General features: G+C 57.5%; 1 protein-coding gene across 4 annotated transcripts in view; it reads left to right on the top strand.

Annotated features, from left to right (window-relative positions):
• The window catches only part of LOC119564091 (sialic acid-binding Ig-like lectin 16), a 45550-nt gene extending 24413 nt beyond the window's left edge, over nt 1–21137 (top strand). The window contains exons 1-12 of one of the 4 annotated variants that reach the window (XM_037882742.2): nt 10163–10300; nt 14005–14166; nt 14511–14915; nt 15052–15372; nt 16695–16748; nt 17188–17451; nt 17669–17734; nt 17864–18130; nt 18619–18924; nt 19061–19154; nt 19403–19526; nt 20230–21136. In XM_037882742.2, coding sequence (XP_037738670.1) covers nt 14031–14166; nt 14511–14915; nt 15052–15372; nt 16695–16748; nt 17188–17451; nt 17669–17734; nt 17864–18130; nt 18619–18924; nt 19061–19154; nt 19403–19526; nt 20230–20421 — 2229 coding nt within the window. In that variant the 5' untranslated portion in view covers nt 10163–10300; nt 14005–14030 and the 3' untranslated portion in view covers nt 20422–21136. Of the gene's footprint in view, nt 1–10162; nt 10301–10540; nt 10843–14004; nt 14167–14510; nt 14916–15051; nt 15373–16694; nt 16749–17187; nt 17452–17668; nt 17735–17863; nt 18131–18618; nt 18925–19060; nt 19155–19402; nt 19527–20229 lie in introns of those variants that run through there. The other 3 variants (XM_043535174.1, XM_037882744.2, XM_037882743.2) reach the window with 3 other exon arrangements.
• The last annotated feature ends 782 nt before the right edge of the window (nt 21138–21919 follow it).

Raw genomic sequence — 21919 nt, 5'->3', positions numbered from 1 at the left:
TTTTCCTGGCTGGCTGAGAGTCACGTCTGACTGTGGAGTTGGGGGGCAGGACCCTCTGGCTTCCCCAGGACCCCGCCTGAGCAGACTCGCTGTGGGAAGCGCCCGGAGGGGCAGAGGAGGCTGAATGCTCCGAGGTCAGACCCAGGAAGGTGGAAGCCGTGTGAGCTGTGTGTCCTGCAGACAGGCTGCTCACAGGAAGGCGACTGCCCCAGAGTCCTGACTGCCTTCATGGGGAGCAGTTCCAGAGCATTGCCTGGGGACTCCGTGACAGCGACACACTTCCTGATAGGGCCAGGCATCAAGGTGGAAGGTGTCGATCCTCCATCTGTCCCACTGTCCCTTGCGTAGTACCGTGCCCTGCACCTTCTCTCCTACGGGCATAGCACACCTATTCCAGTTAGTGTTCCAGACTTCCCAGTGTAGTGGGCCCGAGAAGGTTGGGTCCGGGTTGTCTTGTAAACTGCGTGGGAGGGCTTACTACATTACTTATAGGTTATAATTAGTGCCTGTTCTCTAGGGGGTTGTGCCCCCCTTGATCATTTCCACATGCAATGTAACACAAATACCGTTAACAATACACCAGCTGCCCCAGGAGTTAACTGCAAGTTCACCTCTACGGCCGTGCTGTCATCCACCCTGTGCTGTGCCATCCATTCATTCATTTGTTGTTGAAATCTCACATTGTGGCTCACTAATTGTTTGGTTACCCACTCGTCCCCCAGATTCCATGTACCCAACGTAGTGTTCCCCGCTGCCCACAATCCCCTTTTCCGAGGACGATTCCAGGTGTGTCCCCTCACCCACCCCTTGAATTGTTGTTTCAATCCTTTGATGTACATACTACAATTCCGATGAATTTGGTCCACTCACCACGCCTTGGGGCGTCCCACCCCTGGAATAGAGTGAAAGGACATGTTAAACAATGCTGGCTGCACCCGTTCCCACAAAGGCTCCCGCACATTTCCTCGCTGGGGACTATTCTCGGCTCCAAGCTGTGGCCACTTGAAATTTGGATTCTTCCAGCTTGGCATCCATATCGCCTGTAGGGTTACAGTCTGTAAAATGGTTAACTCATCAGACACCCAGCTTCCCAAAGGGGATTTTACGCCCAATGTAATATGTACATAACAATCACACCCTCGGGGATTATCTTCCATGGAAGTACCCTTGGCGTTGCATACGGTAACATCACACCCTAAATGTGGGGCCCTATTTTCCCAAGAGGGTTCATTTGCTCCAGGAGAGCAGAGGGTTATATTCTTTGGACCCTCTGTAACAAACCACATAGCTGGGTAACTGTGTTTTCCACGATCATTACTCATGGCAGCACCCAGGGAGTACCATGCGATATTTCCTGATAAATTTGATATTCTCCACCAGGTTGGGATTCCCCCATCGAATCCATAAACCATCTACCGACACTGCCAAATTCCTGTTGGAGTATTAGTTGTACATCCTTCTATGGGGAGATTCTCATAGTCTTCATTAGCTTTATTACCACAGGTTGCATGTGTGGCCGTCCATGTGTTTCCTCCTTTTGACACTTCACATCGGGGGAGCTGAATAGAATTTGTAAATGTGACAATTGTGACTAGCACTAGTAATTGTTCCATCCAGGGCCAGGGAATTTTCATCCTTGTCTCCTTTTTGAATTAACCTGTAATACACACATAACAAAATTTACACGTCCCCTTTCCCAACCCCCTGTTTGTACCTTTTTATTTGCAGCGGACCCACTCCCGTCCTCCATTCTCTGTACCCGGTAATAGCAGACTGGGCCCTAATTGGTCAAGGACAAGATAGGGGCCCTTCCACTGAGGAGCTGGGAATGGATGGTGTTGACCTGGAGCCTTGTACGTCACTAGATCTCCCACCGTGGGCAGATCACGCTCCCCGGGCAGGTCACACCGTGCTTTGACTCTTGCTGCTCCTGGCTCGTCTCGCCAGGCCACCGCCTGCTGTACCTGATTCACATGGTCGATTAGAGTTAAAATCCATTCTTGTGTTAAGCCGTGTGTAGTGACTTCCCCAGGTACTGGGGTAAGTAGATTTTCCCACCGTTCCGTGGGCCTTCCCGTGAGAGCCTCATATGGAGAAAATCCTGTGCCCTTTGATTCTCGGGCCCTTATTCTCATTAAGACAAAGGGCAGTAACTGTGACCAGTTTTTTCCTCCCATTGCCACTCCCTTGCTTAGCTCACTTTTAATGGTGCGGTTCATGCGTCCCACCTGCCCCGCAGCCTGGGGGTGATAAGCAATATGGAACAACTGTGTGATCCCAGGGAGGGCCGAGAGCTCCCCTAACAGATCTGACCGAAAAGCAGCTCCTTGGTCTGAGTCAGTCACCTTTGGGATGCCCCCAGCGAGTGAATCCCTCATTTACCAGCATTTCAGCAGTTACCCGGGCAGTTTGATACTTTGTGGGGAAAGCTTCCACCCACCGGCTGAAAGCATCCACTACCACCACCATGCATCGGTTTTCCCTGTGATCTGGTGGTAGGGGTCCTGTGTAGGCAATTTGTATCCTTTCCCACGGCCCCCTTGGGAAAATTAATTCTCCCCTTCGCACCTGGTGAGGTGGGCTGTGCCTGGCACAGTCCAAACAACGTTCCAGACGCGATTTTAACTCAGCTGCCATTCCTGGCCCCCGGCACAACCTTTCAAAAGTTCCCAGTGCCTCCTCAAACCCGGGTGTCCCCCTGCCAAGCTCCCACGCACCCAGCTTAAGAAAGCCGCCCGGCTTCCCTGGGGGCACAGCATGACTGGTCCCTCAGCAGTTACGACACCAAATCCCTTCCATTAGTTCCACCCTTGGCACATGCCTGTCCCCAAGTTTCCTGATGCCTTCCAGCCCTGGGTCAGATTCTTGCAACTCTCAAATTCGCCCTCCCCGATCTGTATCCACCCCGCTTCTTGTTAGCGCGGCTACAGGCAGACTCTCTTCTGGCTCCCAGGGCCATGGGGGTGCTGCTGTCTTGCATCCCGCTTGGCCTCTGCGTCGGCCAGGTTATTCCCTTTGCTTAGGGGTCCTGTTTCCTTGGGTGCCTTTACCTTTGCCACATTGATCCGTGTAAAACAGCGACTCAGCTCCTCCACTCGCGTCCACCGGGTAGCACGCTTGGTTGCGGAGCCGTCTGTTGCCCTGAACTGATTATCCGCCCACCATCTCAGCATCAATGTGGCCCCACAAAATACATCATCTGAATCTACCACCACCCAACATTGTGGCTCCAATTTGGGATCCACTTCATTTAAAGCTGTTAGCAAGGCTGCCAGTTCTGCCTCCTGAGCTGACCTCGCTTCCGGCGAGAAACCAGTGGTGCTGGCTGTCTCATTGCCTCGGATTCCCACAACAGCTAAGCCTGCAGGTTTCCGTCCCCCTTGACACCCGCAACTTCCATCCAAAACCACACCCGTGTCCCCTCCTTTACCTGGTTGGGGTTAGCCGCCCGGAACACCTGACGCTGGGTTTTACCTGGGCTGGCTTCACATTGGTGGGGGTGCCGGCCAGAGGTAATCCGGCTACCCAGACTGCGGGTTCCGTTCACACTTCTGCTGTAACGTTTTCTGCCTGTAGAGCCAGCAACCATTGGGCAACACGCTGCCCACTCACTGGTCCCTGTAAGACAGTGAGCACGTGTAACAGCCGCAGGGGGTCAGGATGAGACCGGACTATGACTTTCTGCATTCCCGGGAGGTGTTTGAATTTCCCTGCCCCCCAGTAGGTGCACAAGACCTTTTCACACCATCCCGACTTCAGTTCCACAGCACTCAAAAGTCGAGAGGCAAAGGCCACAGGTCGGTCCTTTGCTCCATACGCCTGTGTTAACGCACAACCTGGTAGTGTCCGATACCAAAGGGCACAGATAAAAGAGTTTCTCCCCATCCGGGGAGGCCAGCCCTGGAGCACTGGCCAGGTTTTCCTTTCACTCTCACTGCCTCAGGACACTCTTCTGACCACTCCCACGTTGAGGCTCGGGTTAGGTCGAATAGAGGCCGGGCTATTTCTGCATAATTGGCTACAAAATCCCTGCAAAATCCAGTTAGACCCAGAAAACTTTGCAAGCTTTTAACATCCCTAGGCAGTGGCAGGGACTGGATCAGTGGCACCCGTCCCTTATCGATTTCTCTTCCCATCTGGGACACTTCCACTCCTAAGTAGGTCACTCTTGTCTGTCCCCTCTGAGCCTTTTTCCCATTGCCTGTCAACCCTGCTCTTGTCAAAGCTTGCAGGACCTGCTCGGTTAGTTCCCTCTCTTCCTCCTCTGTCCCTGACATTAGCAACAGGTCCTCTACATGTTGTGTGCACCTTGCTGAATCCACCCCCTCCAGAGCATGTATCTGTGAAAAATTGCAGGGGAGTCCCGATATCCCTGGGGTAGGACTGTCCAGCAGAATTGTCTGCCCTCCCATGTGAATGCTGACACGAGGTAGCTAGTGGCAGAGACCAAACCCCGTTCGCTACGTCCAAAACAGTGAAAATTTGGAACGGGGGTCCAGTACGAGCGAGCATTTCAGGGTACGCTCTCACCACTGAGGCTGGCGAATTGGCCAGAGCGTTTAGTGCCCGTAATCCACAGTGAGGCGCCAGGCACCGTTTGGCTTCCTCACGGGCCGCACAGCAGCATTGCAAGGGGATGCAACCGCTCGAATCAGTCCCCGCTGTTCCGATTCCCCAATCATTGTCCCCACCTCTGCCAACGCCTCCCGAGGAATAGGATACTGTTTCTGTGGGGGAGGGTCCCCTCCCTCCAGCAGTACCCCCAAGCGGCCCCTCCCACAATCCAGGTTATCCTTCGCCCACACAGGGATGTGTTCCCACCCGGCCGGGGGTGGTGGGAGGGCATGTGCCGCTTTAATGGTCCGAGTGGCTATCCCCGTAGGGATGGTACAGCCCTGCCCGTCCTGCGTCTCTCCCAGTAAACGCACCCAATTGGCTAAATCCACTACAAGTCCCAGGTGGTGTAAATCTCCTGCCCCCAACCGAGGTTCCCTCTAATTTTTGACAGGCAAAAAATTTCTTCTGTGCAAATCGTTGTGCTTCTGTGCACCTTTTTGTGCGCGCGGTGTTTCGCCGTGTGCACGGGGTTTAGGGTCGGTGTGCGTGCGCACACGCCCACAGCTTAGGGGGAACAGTGCCCCCGACAGATTAAGCAGATCCTTACAGCCCCACATAATCCCCCTTCCCCCCAAAATTCCTTTGATCTGTCCCCGCCTCAGGGTTAAAACTGTGTCTCCCCTCTTTGCCCCTACAATTGCCACAGTTCCTTCTGAGGGCCTCCCCTGCCCTCAGGGCTGGCCTTACCATGAGGCAAACTGAGGCAGCCGCCTCAGGTGCCAGGCTGTGGGGCGGGGACACTAGGACTCAGAGTGTGGAAAATTGTGTCTGCTGCTGGTGCATCTGTATTCTCTCTGCTGGAGATGCACAGAGATGGGGGAGTGCTGGGCTGGAGGGAGGAGGGCACAAGAGACAGAAGAGGGAGGCCGGAGAAAAGGTGAGGGGCAATAACAGAAAGCAGCAGGAGCTGCAGGGAGAGAGAGGAGGAGCCGCTTATGGACCTCTCAAGCACCCCCGGAGCCTGGACTGATTAACCCCAGCTTCTCAGGGAGCTTCCTGTTCCCTGCTGCTTCCCTGGACCCACTTGAGGAGAACAGGCCGTCAGCTGAAGTCGTAGGAGCCAGTTAGGCCCTTAAAAAGAAGAGGAGGACTTGTGGCACCTTAGAGATGAACCAATTTATTTGAGCATAAGCTTTCGTGATGCATCCGATGAAGTGAGCTGTAGCTCACCAAAGCTTATGCTCAAATAAATTGGTTCGTCTCTAAGGTGCCACAAGTCCTCCTTTTCTTTTTGCGGATACAGACTAACACGGCTGCTCCTCTGAAACCTGTCATTAGGCCCTTAAGACGCTGATATCTTCCCTCACTCAGGCCCTGCTACCAGCCTGCTTAATTGTCCCCTTCAACTGAGTGTTGAGAGCCACTCTAGCTGGCCCAGAACAGCCGCCATGAGTGAAAGAAGAAAACGCCCCTCTGGGGCAGCATTCAGAAAAAGAAAGCAAGCAAAGGAAGCTTTTCTATCTAAGCAGGAAGGAGCTCTCCTGAGAGACATAGACACAAATGTTCACGGTGAGCCTTCCAGCCCCAGGGAGGATGTGAGTGGTGAGGAGAGGCCTGATCTTCCAGTCAGTCAGAGTGCAGGTGACCTGGCAGCTACTGCAGCATCCATATCTCCATCTCCAATGGATGTAACCAGGCACAGTCCTGAAGAAAAGTGTAGATCAGAGAAGAGTGTGGTGGAGGCGCAAGGAAACAGCTGCTGCTGAGTTTAGTTCCTTGAGTCTAGATGATCCAGGACTGTGGACCCACTTGAGCAGTAGCCTGAGGGACTTCCTGGTACTGCACGGGCCACAGCAAGTGAAAAACTTCATGTTCCCCAAAGACAATGGAAATAGAAGTTTCCATCCAACACATTACTGGCGTGAAATCCCCAAATGGTGACAAAGTGGAGAGGCCATGGCTTATGTACTCAAAAACCCAGAATGCTCCATACTGTTTTTGTTGCCAACTCTTCCAGTCTAATGTTCCAGCCACACTGGGTTCTACAGGAACAAAGGACTGGAAAAATTGGGCTAGAAATCTGGCGTGCCACGAGAAGGCAGCAAATCAGCAGAGAGCATTCCATAGGTGGAAAGAGCTTGAGATGAGACTGAGGTTAAAGGCCACCAGAGATGATCAGCATCAAGAGAAGATTGCATCAGAGTCTCTTTACTGGCAAAATGTTCTGAAAAGGCTCATTGCCATGGTGAGAATGCTTGCGACCCAAACCCTAGCCCTGCGTGGCACTGCAGATCAGCTGTATGTGCCGAACAATGGAAACTTCCTTAAAACTGTGGAGCTGAGGGCTGAGTTTGATGCTGTTCTCCAGGAGCATCTAAGAAGAGTCACCACCCAAGAAATGTACACACACCACTACCTTGGAAAAACAACTCAAAATGAGATCATCCAGTTACTGGCAACAAAAGTCAAACAGAAGATTGTGGCAGATCTGAAGTCAGCAAGATATTCCTCTGTTATTGTGGACTGCACACCTGACATCAGCCATACGGAACAAATGACTTTAATGGTGGGTTTTGTAACAACCACAGAACCTAGTGAAAATGTCCCTGCAATGGTGACTGTCAGAGAGCATTGTCTAAAATTAATGATACCAGGAGCTGGTATGACAAATGTGCTTCTTAAAAAGCTGGAAGATATGGGAATTGCGATAGCTGACAGGAGAGGTCAGGGCTGCGATAATGGTGCCAACATGAGAGGAAAGAAGAGAGGAGTGCAGACACGGATCCGAGAGTTAAACCCTCCAGCTTTTTTTGTCCCATGCAGCTCTCATTCATTGACCTTGGTGGTCAGTGATGCAGCATCAGCTTCTAGAGAGGCTGCTGAATTTTTTAATGTAATTCAGAGCATCTGTGTATTTTCTCTGCATCAACTCATGGATGGCAAATTTTGAAGCAACATCTGGGAACATCCTCTCTGACACTGAAACCACTGAGTGCCACACGATGGGAAAGTCGAGTGGAGGCGTTAAAGCCTATCACACACCAAATTGGGAAGAGAGATGATGCCATAGTTGCCATTATGGAGGATAATGCTATGACAGGAACTGTTCATGGGAGAACAGTGGCAGAGGGAAATGGAATCACCAGAAACACACATAACTTCAAATTTCTGTGTGGCTTAGAGTTGTGGCATGACAAACTGTTTGAAATAAATGTTGTAAGCAAGAGACTCCAAGGTGTTGACCTTGATATATCCGGAGCAATGGAACAACTGGACAAAGCAAAGTCACACCCACAATCTTTCCGGTCAGATGAGGGATTTCAAAAGGTTCTGAAGAGTGCCCAGAAGTTGGAAGAGGAACTTCACACTGAAGCGATTTTCCCACCCATTCAAGAATACAAGAGTCACCGAAGAAGAAAACATTTTGATTACGAGGCACGGGATAAGCCAATAAGAGACCCAAACTGCAATTCAAAGTTGAATTCTTTAACCAGGTGCTAGATTGTGCAATCCAGTCAGCTGAAGAACGTTTCATGGAGCTCAAGGAACACAGCAGTATATTTGGGATGTTGTAGGATATTCCAAAATTTGGGTCCCAGGCGAACAGGTCACCTGGGCCCCCTCTCTTCTGTCCTTTGTTCCCACTGGCCAGAACCGGCTGGTCAGGTCACTGGGGCTCTCTCTCCTCCGCCCTTTATCCTCCCACTGGCCAAGACCGGCCGGCTCCCAAGATGGGTTGGGCCTCCAGATCACAGTTGCTAACGTCCATAATGTCCAGGCCATTGTCCTGGGTCCCGGCTGCCAGGTGACATCACACCTGGCCCTCTGGAACCACAATCCCTTTCTCCCACCACCTCGTTACACACACAGCACACAGGGAAACTGAGGCACACAAAGTATTCATGGAAAACACAAACAAAATCCCCCACTGCATAAGAGATTGTTTTTAAAATAAAAGTTTTGCGCAAATGTTCCCTTTCCTAAAAACTAATCACAGGATTTTTTGGTTTTTAGAAAGGTTTCACAGAGATCTTGGCTATTTAAAACTAATGATTCCTGGGGTAAAAATTCACTGGCTAGGTATTTTTCACAAAAAATATCCCACATTTTTCAATCCCCCTAACACACACACACAGATACACCCCTCCCATGTTTTGAAATATCTTCAGGACACAGAAAAAAACATACATTTGAATTATTTAGATAGATAGATACCAGCTGGTAATTAACCCTTTGCCTCCAATATCGCTAAAAGAACGGACCCCAGTCACCATGATCTCCATGTTATCAGCTATGTCAAGTTTCGATTTCGACCTGGCGTATTCGAGGTTTCCCAGAGAATTTCTTTTTTTCCTGCCTCTGAACCTGGTAATTCCCAAGACCCAGGAAAAGCACATGAGTCAAATACTGAGCTCAATGCAATGAACAAGGATCCCTTGCCCAGCACTGAGATGCGGCCACCTCTGGGGCGGGGTGTGGGGGCTGTTTATACAAGGATCCCTTGGCCAGCACTGAGATGCAGCCACCTCTGGGGTCGGGTGTGGGGGCTGTTTATACAGGGCCCCTCAGCCAGCACTGAGATGTGGCCGCCTCTGGGGTGGGGGCTGTTTATATAAGGATCCCTTGCCCGGCTGGCGCTGAGATGCAGCCACCTCCAGGTGGGGCATCTATTTAACAGCAACCGAGGGAAACCTCCCAGGCAGCTAATTAAAAAGAGTCGGAAACCAAATGGGGATTAACCAGAGGCAGAATGTAACCCACCAAACTAGGTCCAGTGGCTCTCACTCAGCCCAGAACTGGGGCCGACCGGCCGGAGGTGGAGCAAACTCACCGACTGGAAACTTCCTGTTGTGAAAGATCCGCTCAGCGACCAGCTTCCCAGCACAGCCGCCGGTGCCCACACGCAGGCGGGGGGAGCTGACGTGCCCCTGGCCTGGGGCAGAGCGGGCCAAGGTCTGGCTGGGGCGGGAGACTCGCGTGGGCCTGGCCGTTGGGGCTGGTCCCAATGCCCCTAGGGGGTGCTGTGTTTCTTTTAGTTATAGGTTTCCCCCAAACCCTTGTGTACCTCAACACCGGGCAAGGAGTCCTTGTGTAAACAGCCCCCCGCCCCACCCCAGAGGCAGCCACATCTCAGCGCTGGGGAGAGGTCCCTGTGTAAACAGCCCCCAGGACCCAGGCCAGATTCAGCTGCATCTCACCTCTTAAGTCGAAGGACGGAGTCTGTGGCGGGCCGTGGAATCCAGCTGCCTCTCCTGATCCAGCCGATGACCCGGGTCCCATCACAAGGGAATCCCCAGACTCAGTGACCCGGGACCTGGGAGGCGTTTGAGGAACCAAGAGACAGAAAACAAACATGTGTGCTCAATGGGGGGGGATCCAATCTGCTGGCGTCTCCCCTGCTGAGAGACCCTAGAGGGGAAGGACCCCGGGTCCCATTGTCACCTCCCACCCCCAGCCAGTGCCCCTTGATGGCACTGAGATTTCCAGTCACTGGAACTGGCTTGTGCAAGACGTTCTAGGGCCAGAGTCACACACTGACTTCCCCTTCCTGTCTTGAAATCTCACATCTTGCCCCATCCCTCGCTCTGACACTCGCACCCGCTCCCTGCCAGGCAGGTCTCCACACGCACTCGGCTCTTCCCATTGTAGTCGGGATTGGCTAGCCGTCCTAACTGGGCATCTGCGGTTCCAGTGCGCTGTTCCCAGCAGCCCCACCCCAGAGGCGGACGCATCTCAGCGCCAGGTGAGTGATTAGTTTCTGCAGCGTGTTCAGTACGATAAGAGGTGTGAGCTGCTAGCGTTCAAATATTATTGTGGGACTGGAAAACGCAGTAATAAAGGGATAGGGCTGGGATGGGGGGCAGATAACCAGGACTCCTGGGTTCTATCCCTGGCTCTGGGAGGGGAGTGGGGTCTAATGCTCAGAGGAGGGGGTGCTGGGAGCCAGGACTCCCGGTTTCCATCCACGGCTCTGGGAGGAGAGTGGGACGTAGAGGGGCTCAGAGCCCGGACTCCTGGGTTCTATTTCCAACCCCACAAGCAATATGCAGCCTGCCCCTGTTGCAGGGAAGCCGCGGGCAGCCCCAGCGAGAGGGAGGGGAAGTTGGCAGGATGCTGGTGCTGGGGTTTCTGAGAGAGCAGCTCCCCTGCTTCCTCATCCGCACCCACTTCTGCTTTCATGTTCCTGTGCATGCCGCCTCCCCAGGCTCTGAGTCACAAACCCTGGGGAACCCGGGCTGCAGGGTCGGAGAGCCAGGCGCTGGGCCCCCCTCTGCAAGCCTAGGGGTGAGTGGAACTAGGGTGGGGGAGGGAGCTGGATGCTCTGTGAAGACTGGGGTGCCCCTCAATCTCGACCCGCAGCCCCTTGTTATCCCAGCCCCGGGCGCCCTGCCCCCACAGCTCTGCCAGTGCCCCTCAAGCCCGAGGAGGCTCCTGCCCCAGAGAAGGGGATGGTGGCTGGATCTCTCGGGGACAGCCCCTGCCCCTCCAGCCCTGGGCAACAGGGCCCATCCCACCCTGCTCTGGCAGAGGATGGTTCATGGGCCATGGGGGAATCCAGGCTGAGACCCGCCCAGCTCACTGCACCAGTGACCGTCCCCAAAGCTGCAGACCTCCCGCTTTGCGCAGAAGGGGAACCTCCCTCTGATTGGCTGCCCTGCCCACTTGCCCCGCCTCCTGAAGAAGGACAGCCAATCAGAGCTGCTACAGGAGGGAGACAGCTCCTCCCTCAGGGGCTGAGAGGAGTTTTTAGGTAGGGGAGGCAAAGGGGGAAGTGGCCTGTACCATTTTCATGGGGGTGCGAGGGGCCATTGCCCCGTACCATTTGCACAGAAAGGGAAGGGGGAGGAGGAGAGTGGCTTATACCATTTTAAAAGGAAAGGAGGGGTGAGAGGGAGCGGCCCAAAACACATTAACAGGTGAGGAGGGGGGAAGGGGTGAGTGGCCAATACCATTTTCACAGGTGAGTACTGGGAGGGCGGGAGTGGCCCAAACTATTCCCACAAGAGTGTGGCAGGGTGGGGGGAGTGGCCCCTCCCATTCTCCGAAGAATGGGGGAGGAGAGTCCCAGCTGCAGGAGGAGCAGCGGGGGAGACAGCTGTGGGGCACGGGGGGCAGCATTAGTGCCCCGCCCTGGCTGCAGAGGGGGGAGCCGTCAGCTCTCTGCACTCTCCCCCCACCCTCCGGGGATGCTTTACGCGCACCCAGGCCATCTGGCTCCAGGGGGTCCCTGCAAAAGCAAGCCATTCACCGTGCGGGGGTGACACCAGCACTGTGGTGGGGGGATGAGCCAACGGGCTGCAGAAAAGAGGGTGTGCAAAGAGAAAGCACAAATCTGTGGATTTTGAAAGCCAGTCTCAGGGTTCTTAGAAAAAATCACAATTTTTAGCCAATTGCAGGAATTGTAAAGCAAACCTCTGGATTTATCAGCGAATTTACGGGAGGGGGGTTGTCATGACATTCATATTAAATCTCGGGATTTATTAGCGAATCCTAGAATCACAGACCCACAGCGTAAGAAGGGACTGCAGGGGTCACCTAGTCCAACCCCTGCCAAGATGCAGGATTTGTTGGGTCTAACCCATCCCAGACAGATGCTGTCCAGCCTCCTCTCAAAACCCTTCAGTGAAGGAGCTTCCACGACCTCCTTGGGCGTCTGGTCCATTGTCTGGCTGCTCTCACAGCTGGGGAGTTTTCCCTGAGATTTAATAAAAATCAACTCTGCAGTAGTTTGAACCTGTTGCTCCTTGTCCTGCCCTCTGGGGCCAGAGAAAACAACTTTTCTCCAGCTTCTTTCTGGCAGCCCTTCAAGTATTTGAAAAACGTGATCATGTCCCCCTCCCCCAATCTCTTTTCCAAACTAACCACGCCCAGTTCCTTCAGGCTGTGCCCCTCGGGCTTGCGTTCCATCCCGTTGATCATCTTTCTCCCTCGCCTCTGGATCCTTTCCAGTTTCTCTGCATCCTTTCTACACATTGGGGACCAAACCTGGACCCAATCCTCTGGCTGAGACCTAGCCAGCGCCGAGTAGAGCGGGACTGGCACCTCCCGGGACTTGCATGCTCTGCCTCTGGTAATGCAACCAGAAATTGCATTTGATTTTCTTTGCAGCAGCATCGCATTGCTGACTCCTGTCGAGGTTGTGATCCACCCCAACTCCCAGCTCCTTCTCAGCGGTGCTGCTGCCCGGCCAGTTTTTCCCCATCCTGTATTTGGTTTTCTTCCCTACGTGGAGCAACTTCCATTTGTCCTTGGTGAATTTCATTGTCTCGTCTACAGCCCAATTCTCCAATTTATCAAGATCCCTCAGAATTTTAGCTCCATCCTCCAAAGCGTTGGCAACTCCCCCCAGCTTTGTGTCATCTGCAGATGCGATCAGTCTGCTCCCTAGTCCTACATCCAGGTCATTCATAAAGATGTTAAACAACACGGGACCCAGAACAGATCCCTCTGGAGCCCCACGTGGGACCTCCCTCCAATCCCATGTCTTTACTCCTTGTTTGTGGTTTTTTAACCAGTTACGTATCCACTTAATGGTAGTTCCACTGAGCCCACATTTCTCCATAAGAACGGCGGTACAGAAGCTGATTTAAATGATAGCGCAAATAACAGTTAGTTGTTCTGCAGTTTCACATTTGAGTTCCTTCAGAAGTCTTCTCCAGCTTATTTATGAGAATGTCACGTGCGACGGTGTCAAAAGCCTTGATGAAGTCCAGGGATATTATGTCCACCACTTTCCCCCTGCCACCAACCAGTTACCTTGTGAAAGAAGGAAATCAAGCTGGTTTGGCAGGATTCGTTCTTGGCAAATCCATGCTGGTGATCATCCCTTTGTCCTCACAAATAGAAGGTTTTATACATTGCTCTAATAGCGTTCCAGGTGTCGGGGTCAGGCTGACTGGTCTATAATTCCCCGGCTCCTCCTTTTCCCCCTTTTAAAAATGGCCACCCCGTTAGCCCTTCTCCCGTCTTCTCTGACCTCCCCTGGCATCCATGTGTCCTGCCCCACTGATTTGAATTCATTCAAATCAGTCGGAACATCTCTGACGGGTTCTTTCCTTCTCCCGATCTGACGTCTTCCCCTCTGTCGTCCGTGGTAACTTCGCTGGCCGCCCGCTCGTGTGTCGGTGTTTGTGGGAAGATGGAAGCAAAGCAGGCACTGAGCAGCGCTGCCTTCCCACCATCTTCTCTCACCAGCTCGGAATTTTCTGGCCGATCTCGTGATTCTTAGTGAAAAAATCTCAGGTTTTGTCACCAAACTAAGGATTTTTTTAGCCCACCATCTCTCAGGACCATCTGCTGATTTGGGGGGGTCACTGCACTGCCAGCAGCCCCAGATCAGCCCCCTGCAGAGCCCAGCAGCACTGATGGTCCCCCAGGCAGATCTGTCCCCCCACAACAGCCTCTGCTCTCACACTTCCCCTCCCCCGCCCCGCCGTCTGTCTCTAGGTCTGTCCCAGCCCGATGCCCCAGCCATGGGCAGAGAACTGCTTCCACAGCAGGACACCAGGGAACGGGAGCTCCCGGCTCAGGGCCCCCCCTGGAGAGAAGGGGGTCCTGCCCCCCCTGCAGCCACGCTGAGGGTCCTGATCCTCGCCCTGCTCTGGAGGGGTAAGTAAGCAGCACCTGCAGCCCCAGTGCAGGGGGAAGGGCAGAACCCGCGCTCAGCAGGGCCAGGTCTGTCCCAGGCCACGGAAGGGAGACTGGCCAGAGGGGGAGGGGAGCCCAATGCCCTCGTGTGGTGCTAGGGGGCACCGAGCGACAGGGAGCGGGCAGGGGGCTCGACGTAGGGAGGGATGGAAACTAAATGGAGTGAGGTTTGGTTGAGGACCCAGGGCTGGGCTCGCAGGGGGCTGCAGGTCGGGAGTGAGGGCACCGGCAGAGGTGTCGGGGGAGCTCAGGGTTGGTCTCTGCTCTCTGTGGCTCCCACTTCGATCCCTCTCCGTCCCCTGCAGGGTCCCTGTCCCTGGAGTCTGGTTATTCCCTGGCGCTGCCGCAGTCGGTGTCGGTGCAGGAGGGTCTCTGCGTTCTCGTCCCCTGCACCTTCGCGTACCCAGCCTCGTTCGACACCGACAATCCCTGGGACCGGCTCTACGGATACTGGTACAAGGATCAGCCCAATGTGGGCCAGGATCCGCCAGTGGCCAGCAGTGACCCCAGCTGGTGGGTGTCTCACGAGACCCAGGGCCGGTTCCGGCTGGCGGGGGATCTGGCACGTGGCGACTGCTCCCTGCAAATCAATGACGCCCGATGGACGGATGTGGGGAGATATTTCCTTAGAGTCGAGAAAGGAAACTTTAAATACAATTACCGCCCAAATCTGTATCACGCTCACCCTACGCTCGAGATCTCCGTGCCAGGTAAGAGCAGCCGCAGTCACCGCTCCTCAGCCCCCCTGAGCCAGTCCCTGGCCTGGGGCCGGATTGGGGCCGGCGCCCCCAGAGGGGAAAGGCCCTGTATCCCCGAGTGATTCTCTCCCCTCTCCCCGTGTCTCAGGGCTGACGGAGGAGCCAGAGATCCAGATCTCGCCGGCGCGGGGACTGCCAGGGACGCAGCTGGCCGGGGAGCCGGTGACTGTGACCTGCACGGCCCCCGGGCGCTGCTCCGGGCCCCCTCCCCGAGTCACCTGGACGGGGCCGTTCAGCTACACAGCCCGGGACGTCTCAGCCCTGCTGGCGAACGGCACCTGGGCCCGCAGCTCCGCGCTGCGCTTCACACCCGCCCTGGGGGACCACGGCAAAGAGCTCGTCTGCACAGTCACCTACCGCCCACCATGGGGACCTTCCACCCGCAGAACCATCCGGCTACACGTCGGCTGTGAGTGACCCCCCCAGCCCCTCCATGCCGGCCCCCAGCCCCCCCTGCTGGGATCCCCACCCCCCTGGGCTCCCCAGCCCTGCCCTCCAGGCCCTCCCCCAACTCAGACCTGTGCTGGGATCCCCACCCCCCACCATGCACCCTCAGCCAATTCTACTCCAGACCCCTTCCCCCTCACACCTTGCAGCCCCTTCTCTCTTGGGATCTTCACCCCTTCCTGCCCCACTTGGCAATGGCTCCCCGCTCCCAACCGCACCCCCATGACCCAGGCCCTTCTCTTCTGGGATCCTCTCTACCCCCGACTTGACCTGCCCCCAGAATCCTTCTATACTGGGATCCACCCCACTATTCCAGTCCCCCCTTGCTGGGATTCCCCCCCTCACACCAGACACCCCAGTTCCCCCCGAGATCCCCCCGTGCTGTCCCACCGCCTCTCCTCCACCCCGTCCCCTTTCTGCCGGGATCGGTGGATGCTCTCTATGGGGCAGAGTGTTAACGGGACCCAGTCGCTGTCTGGCACTAAACACGCTCCAGGGTCGGTGCCCAGAGACCTCGACCCGCCCTGCCCCAGGGCAAACCCCCGTTAAATGGCCCGAGCCCCGCGAGCCCAACCCAACGGACCCGCGGCGCCACGGGGCTTTGAGGGCAGCATGGACGGACCCTGCCAGGCCTGGCCAGACGGCACCAGCGTCCGGCTCCTCCGGGTGTCGCTTTCAGGGGCCCCTCTGGGCGCAGCCGGGCTGCAAAATACCCAGGCCTGGCCGGCCAAGCCCGGGGGCCAAAGGAGAGGGCTGGGGAGAGACGAACCGAGGGGGGAAGGCAAAGGACCCACAAGGGGGGTGTCTGACGACCCTGGTGGTGGCTGGGGCGGGGGTGGGACCGGGGTTATTTAGACCCCTGGCTCCATCCCGCCCTGGGGAGGACACGTTTGGGGAGCAGGACACTGAACACCCGGGCGCCCGGCGGACGGTGGCAGCGAGATGGTGACGCTCGCTCCAGTCCCCAGGTCGGAGCAGCCCGGCCCCTCGTTAGTGCCTCCGCCAATTAAGCTGAATTCTGACCCACCGGTTTTGGTCCCTTGGTTCTGGCTCCCCCTGGCCCTAACCCGGCCCCTGGGTTACGTCCGGCGCCTCTTGGGTCGCGCCCAGTCGGGTCTGTCGCTTCCCTTCCCCGCCCACGGGGCTTGTGTCACTTCAGGGACCTTCCCGTCCCCCAGCTGAGCTCACAGCGAGGGTCCCTGTCTAGGCTCAGGGATCACTAGCGACCCCCCGCCCCGGTGCTGTCCAGCCCCCCTGATCCCCCCTCTCTGGTTTGTGTTACAGACCCGCCCGGCCCCCCCAATGTCACCGGGACCCTGACCAGGAACGGACGCCCCGGTGAGAGGCCGCGCTGCGAGCCCCGGGGATCAGCGAGCGCCTCCGAGTCACGCTCTGCCCGCGGTCCGGGCCCGGCGCCAGCTCAGCCGGGCCAGGCTGCTCCGTGCCCGGAGGGGAGAGCCCGAGGAACCGCGGGGCTGTGGGGGGCAGTGGTGGGGGGAGCAGGCCTGGTTCCCTCTCTCTAGAGCCCGGGGTGGCGTTAAGGGGGCGCTGGGCAGCGGGCAGGAGATGGGTTAGGGACCGATCGCTGCGACGGAGACCTGCTGCCATGGCAAGGCACCGAGATTGTGCGCCCACCCCAGAGGGGCCAGGTCTCAGCGCCGGGCGAGGGGTCCCTGCATAACCAGCCCCCCTGCCCCACCCCAGTGGTGACTCTGCGTCTTGGCTCCTTGGTGGGGAATCTCTGGGGGGACCAAACCCGCCTGCTCGTCTCTTCCAGTGCCAGATGCCTGGGGAGCTGAGGGCGACGTCGTGTCTCTGGAGACCCAGGAGGGCGACTCCCTGAGCCTGGGCTGTGAGGCTGGGGGCAGACCCGAGGCCACCCTGAGCTGGGCCAAGGGGAACGAGTCCCTGAGCCCCGGCCAGGGAGGGGCCGGGCGCCTGGAGCTGCCGAATCTCAGCAGAGGGGACGCTGGGGAGTATCGGTGCTGGGCGAAGAATCCCTTTGGGTCGGCCAGCAGGGCCCTGCGTGTCCACGTGCAGTGTAAGGCATTTGGGGGTGCTGGGCGAGACAGAGGGGCCTCAATGTGGGGTGCTGGGGGGTGGGGCAAGTGGGCAGTAGGGGGGTGGTGCTGCAGGGGCCGGGGGATCCATGGGGGTTGCTGGGTTGCGGGGGGGGTGGGAGATCCATGGGGGGCGCTGGGCGGGGGGGGTCAGTGGGGGATGCTCTCCAATCTAATACGTTGCCGTGGGTATTTCAGCTCTAGAGAGGACTCTGCAAATCACCGTCTCCAGAGCCAACAGGAGCGACCCCCAACTATTCCAAGGTATCGCTAGGGGGCAGGGCAAGGGGCATGCGGCCTTCCCCCTCTACGGGGTGCTGGCCGCGATCCAGCCCCCAGGCAGGGCCTGGCTGGCTCAGGGTGCGAGTGACTCTGTGTTATTCCTGTTCCCAGATCCCGGCACCCTGGTGGCGAACGGCTCACAACTCACAGCCCGGGAGGGCGACTCCCTGCGGTTCCTCTGCTCCGTCGCCAGCAACCCCCCCGCTGTGCTGGACTGGATGACACGGGGCCGAGCCGTCGAGGGCGCCCGCCCCACGAGGGAGAATCAGCTGCAGCTGGAACTGCCCAACGTGACGGCCGAGGACGGGGGGCTGTACGGGTGCTGGGCCCGGAACGAGGAGAGCTCTGCCCAGGGGACGTTCCAGCTGCTCGTCGAGTGTGAGTCGGGTTAAGCCCTGGGACGCTGACACTGGAGAGTAGCAGTGTTAATCTGTGGGACTCCTCGCCACTGAGTTCTAGCAGGTGTCACAGGTGCCTGGCCCCTTTAACCGGAGACAGAGCCAACCTCCCATGTGCCATAGTTAATTAGCTGCTTCAAGGGCAGCCCCAAGGGGGGCAGCTGAGGCTTGAACCGACTCGTGGGCCATCTACAAGGGCCGTGAGCGCCGAGGCTGAGGGTGGAGAAGCAGGTGGGTTGGTGTGAAGCGCAGCTGGCTGAGGATGGGGCCAGATCAGTTCCCAGGAGCCAGCTGAAAAGACGTCCCAGGACAGAAGAACCCATGGGACTCCCTGGTACTGGATATTAGAAGGTTAATCTATGGGACTCCCTGCCCCTGGGCATTAGTAGGGTTAATCCACAGGACTCCCTGACACTAGGTTTCTCTCTCTGACTATTAATTTCTCCCTTTATCTCCTGTGCTCCCCAGACAGCCCCCGGCAGGGGACAGGGCTGAACTCGTCCTGTCAGCGCCAGGGGCCCAGCATCAACTGCAGCTGCTCCCTGCGCTCGCACCCCCCACCCCGGCTCCAGTGGCAGGTGGACGGGGAGCCCCTGGCTGGGAACGGCTCGTGGGGGACCCTGCAGGTCAGCTCGTGGGCCCAGGGGGACGAGGCCGTCAGCACCCTGAGCTGGACGGGGAGCGGGGACAGGGGCCCCCGGATCTTCTGCCTCGGCTCCAACCCCCACGGGACCTACGCCGCCCTGCACTTTGAACTCAGCCCCCCGCAGAGAGGTGAGACACTCGGACTCCCGGGTTCTGTCCCCCGCCCTGGAAGAAGGGTGGGGTCGGGGAGTTGGAGGCAGGGGAGTTGGGAGCCAGGACGCCTGGGTTCTCTCCCAGCCGTGCCCCGTGCTGTGTGTTGTTGCAGGTGCGGAGGAGCCTGGCAATCTGCTGGGCATCGGGGTGGCCTGTGGCCTGGGGGTCGCCGTCGGCATCTTCCTTCTTGGGCTCTGTGTGATCAAGTGAGTCTGACGCCTCCCGCCCTGACCCCCAGCTGCCCCCGCCCCGAGATCCCGCTGAGATCCCCTGCCATCTCCCCAGGGCTATTCCAGCCCCCCTGTGAGATCCCCGCCACCCCGTCTCCCTGGCCTATCCCAGTCCCCTGCGCTCTAGCCTCCCATAATGGTGTCCCCCTTTTCTCCCTCCCCATGGGGCTATTATACACCCCTGCCCTGGTCTCATGAGTCCGTCCTGATCCGTCTCCCCACAGGCTGCGGGGCCAGGAGCCGGTGGCCCCCAGCGCCGAGGCCGGGGAGGCGGCTAACGGGAGCCTGGCCAAGCACAAGGCAGATGATGCCAGCCTGATCTATGGTAACGTCACCACCATCCCCATGGTATGTATCTGGGAGGAGCGGGGGACCAAGCCCCCCTGCCCTTCCCTCCCCACCCCGTCTCTGCCCCCCTCCAGTTCTTCTCCTCCCTCCCACCCCCTGCATGAATGCAGAACTATAAGCCAGGCTTTTACCAGGGCACCCAACGCCCCATGCGTGCCCAGTGCAAGAAACGCACCCCTGCCACTAGCCTGGGCCCCCCGACAGTGCATGCAGGGTGTTCTGTGTCTGTTGCACCTTTCAGAAAATGCAATGAATGCATCACGAGCTGCCTGGGATCAAATCACGCATGCACAAGGTATAAAAGGCACACCACCCCAACCTCTGGCTTATGCGTGGCTGGTGCAGGCAATGCAATGAATGCATTAATTTAACCGGCGCTGCCCCAAGACGCAGGAGATCGGTGCATGCATGCACAATGTGTAAAATGCAACCCCCCCCGCCCCCCGCGCCCCATGCGTCTTGCGAATGCGTGGCCTGTGTGGGTGAGGCAGGGGAGGCATTAACCGAGCTGGTGCCGGCTCACGCATGCAGTGCGTGTGAAACACACCCAATCCCCCCCCCGCCTCTGGCTAGTGCATGCCCGATGCAGGAAATGCATTTGCAAGGAGGGTGGGGGACACCAGGCCGGGGGCAGCCCATGCAGTCAGCGCAGCAGGGTGGCTGCAAGTCTCTGCCTGGTGTCTCTGCCTTGCTTCTCATCCAGGATCACAAGACTCCAGCCGCCCGCCGGACCAAAGGCGTCCAGGACGGGGCTGCAGCGGCTCAGGGCCCGCTAGGCCCCGGGGAGCCGGAGGAGCTGCACTACGCCTCCATCGACTTCTCCAAGCTGCAGCGCAAAGGGGGGGAGCCTCCCGAGGGCCCCGCCACGGAATATTCTGAGCTCCGGCTGAAATAGCCCCCTCGCGCCATGGGCCCAGGCTGGGCGTCTCCGGCCTGTCCAGTGCGGGGGCGGTCACAACAAGGAGGGAAGCGGGGAAGGGGTCAGCCCAGGGCTGGACCCTGGACATGGGAAACCTGTGTCCAAAACCCTGCTCCTCCTGCTCCCTGCTCCGGACTCAGGGTGGAGTCAACTAGGCCTTCGAGATGCTGGAGCGCTGCATTGTGGGGAGGTATCCCAGAGTCCTCTGCAGCCGGGTCCCAAAGCCTGCCCCCTCCCAAACCCCACTGCCCCAGGGGGAAAGAGAGCCGCTCACCTCACAGCCACAGAGCGTCTCTCTTCTACCCTGCCTGAGCCCCCGCCAACTCATTTCACAGATGGAGAGCATTTTCCATCTCAGGGGCAGCAGCTGGCAAGAGTGGAGGGACGGGGCTTGTGTCTAAGGTGCTGGCCTGGTACTCAAGTTTCCGGGGTTCTCGTCCCTGCTCCACTGAAAATGCTGTGGGTGAGGTTGGGCCAGTTGCTGCATCTGTCTGGCCTCAGTTTCCTCACTTTGAAAATTGGGATAATAATGGTGTCCTGGGCTAGTTATGTTCTAAACCCCTCGGGGCAGGGACTGTGTGTCTGGGCAGCCCCTGGCACAATGGGCCCTGATCTCTGTCTTGGTCAATCAGTGCCATGTGATTATTGTGACGATGTGAAGCAGCAGGGAGGGGGGAGTGTTGCCCTGGGAATGTGCCCTGGGGACGGGAGACCTGAGAGCCTGTCACCTGAGCCAGGAGGGGGAGGGGGAGGTAACACCTCTGCCCAGGAATGTGGACGGAGGCTGCAGAAGGGAGCCTGCTGGGGGGGTTTAGTTTCAGTTTGGGGCTGGGTGGAGGAACACAGGGAACCCCAGGGCTGGGGTCTAAGCTCCCTGCTCCCCCAGAAGGACTTGACTGAGGGGTCCTGGGTGTACCCACAAGCTCTGTTTTGGACTGTGTTCCTGTTGTCCAATAAACCTTCTGTTTTACTGGCTGGCTGAGAGTCTCAGTGAATCCCAGGAAGAGGGGTGCAGGGCCTGGACTCCCCCACACTCCGTGACAACTGGTGGGAGCGGTGGGATGTACTGCACCCCGTGAACGGCGCTTCCTGCAGTAAGTGACTGGGGAACAGTAAAACGAAGGGGGATTGACGGGGACCAGGTGTGCTGAAGATTCAGAGAGAGACGGTTCCAGGGGCGGTTAACCCCTGGGAGTGTGTGACCAGAGAGAAGGACTTTTGCAGTAACAGGGTCCCCCGGGGGATTGCAGCAAGCGGTCCCAGGGGCGGAGGAGTCTGCAGCTCGACCCTGGCAAAGAGGTGGTGACCTCAAGAAGGACTGGCACACTAGGGGCTTTTCCTGGAAACCGTGGAAAGCTGCCCGGCCTGCGAGTGGCCAGCAGGGAGATGTACGCTAAACGCCTTAAGAGCGACCTGGTGGAGCTGTGCAGGCAGAGGGGGCTGCGCATCGGGAGGTCCACCAAGGAACAGCTGA

This window comes from Chelonia mydas, chromosome 24, assembly GCF_015237465.2.
Source record: "Chelonia mydas isolate rCheMyd1 chromosome 24, rCheMyd1.pri.v2, whole genome shotgun sequence".
Taxonomy (NCBI): domain Eukaryota; kingdom Metazoa; phylum Chordata; order Testudines; family Cheloniidae; genus Chelonia; species Chelonia mydas.
The sequence above is the reverse complement of the archived record's forward strand: the minus strand, read 5'-3'. Positions and strand labels throughout refer to the sequence as shown.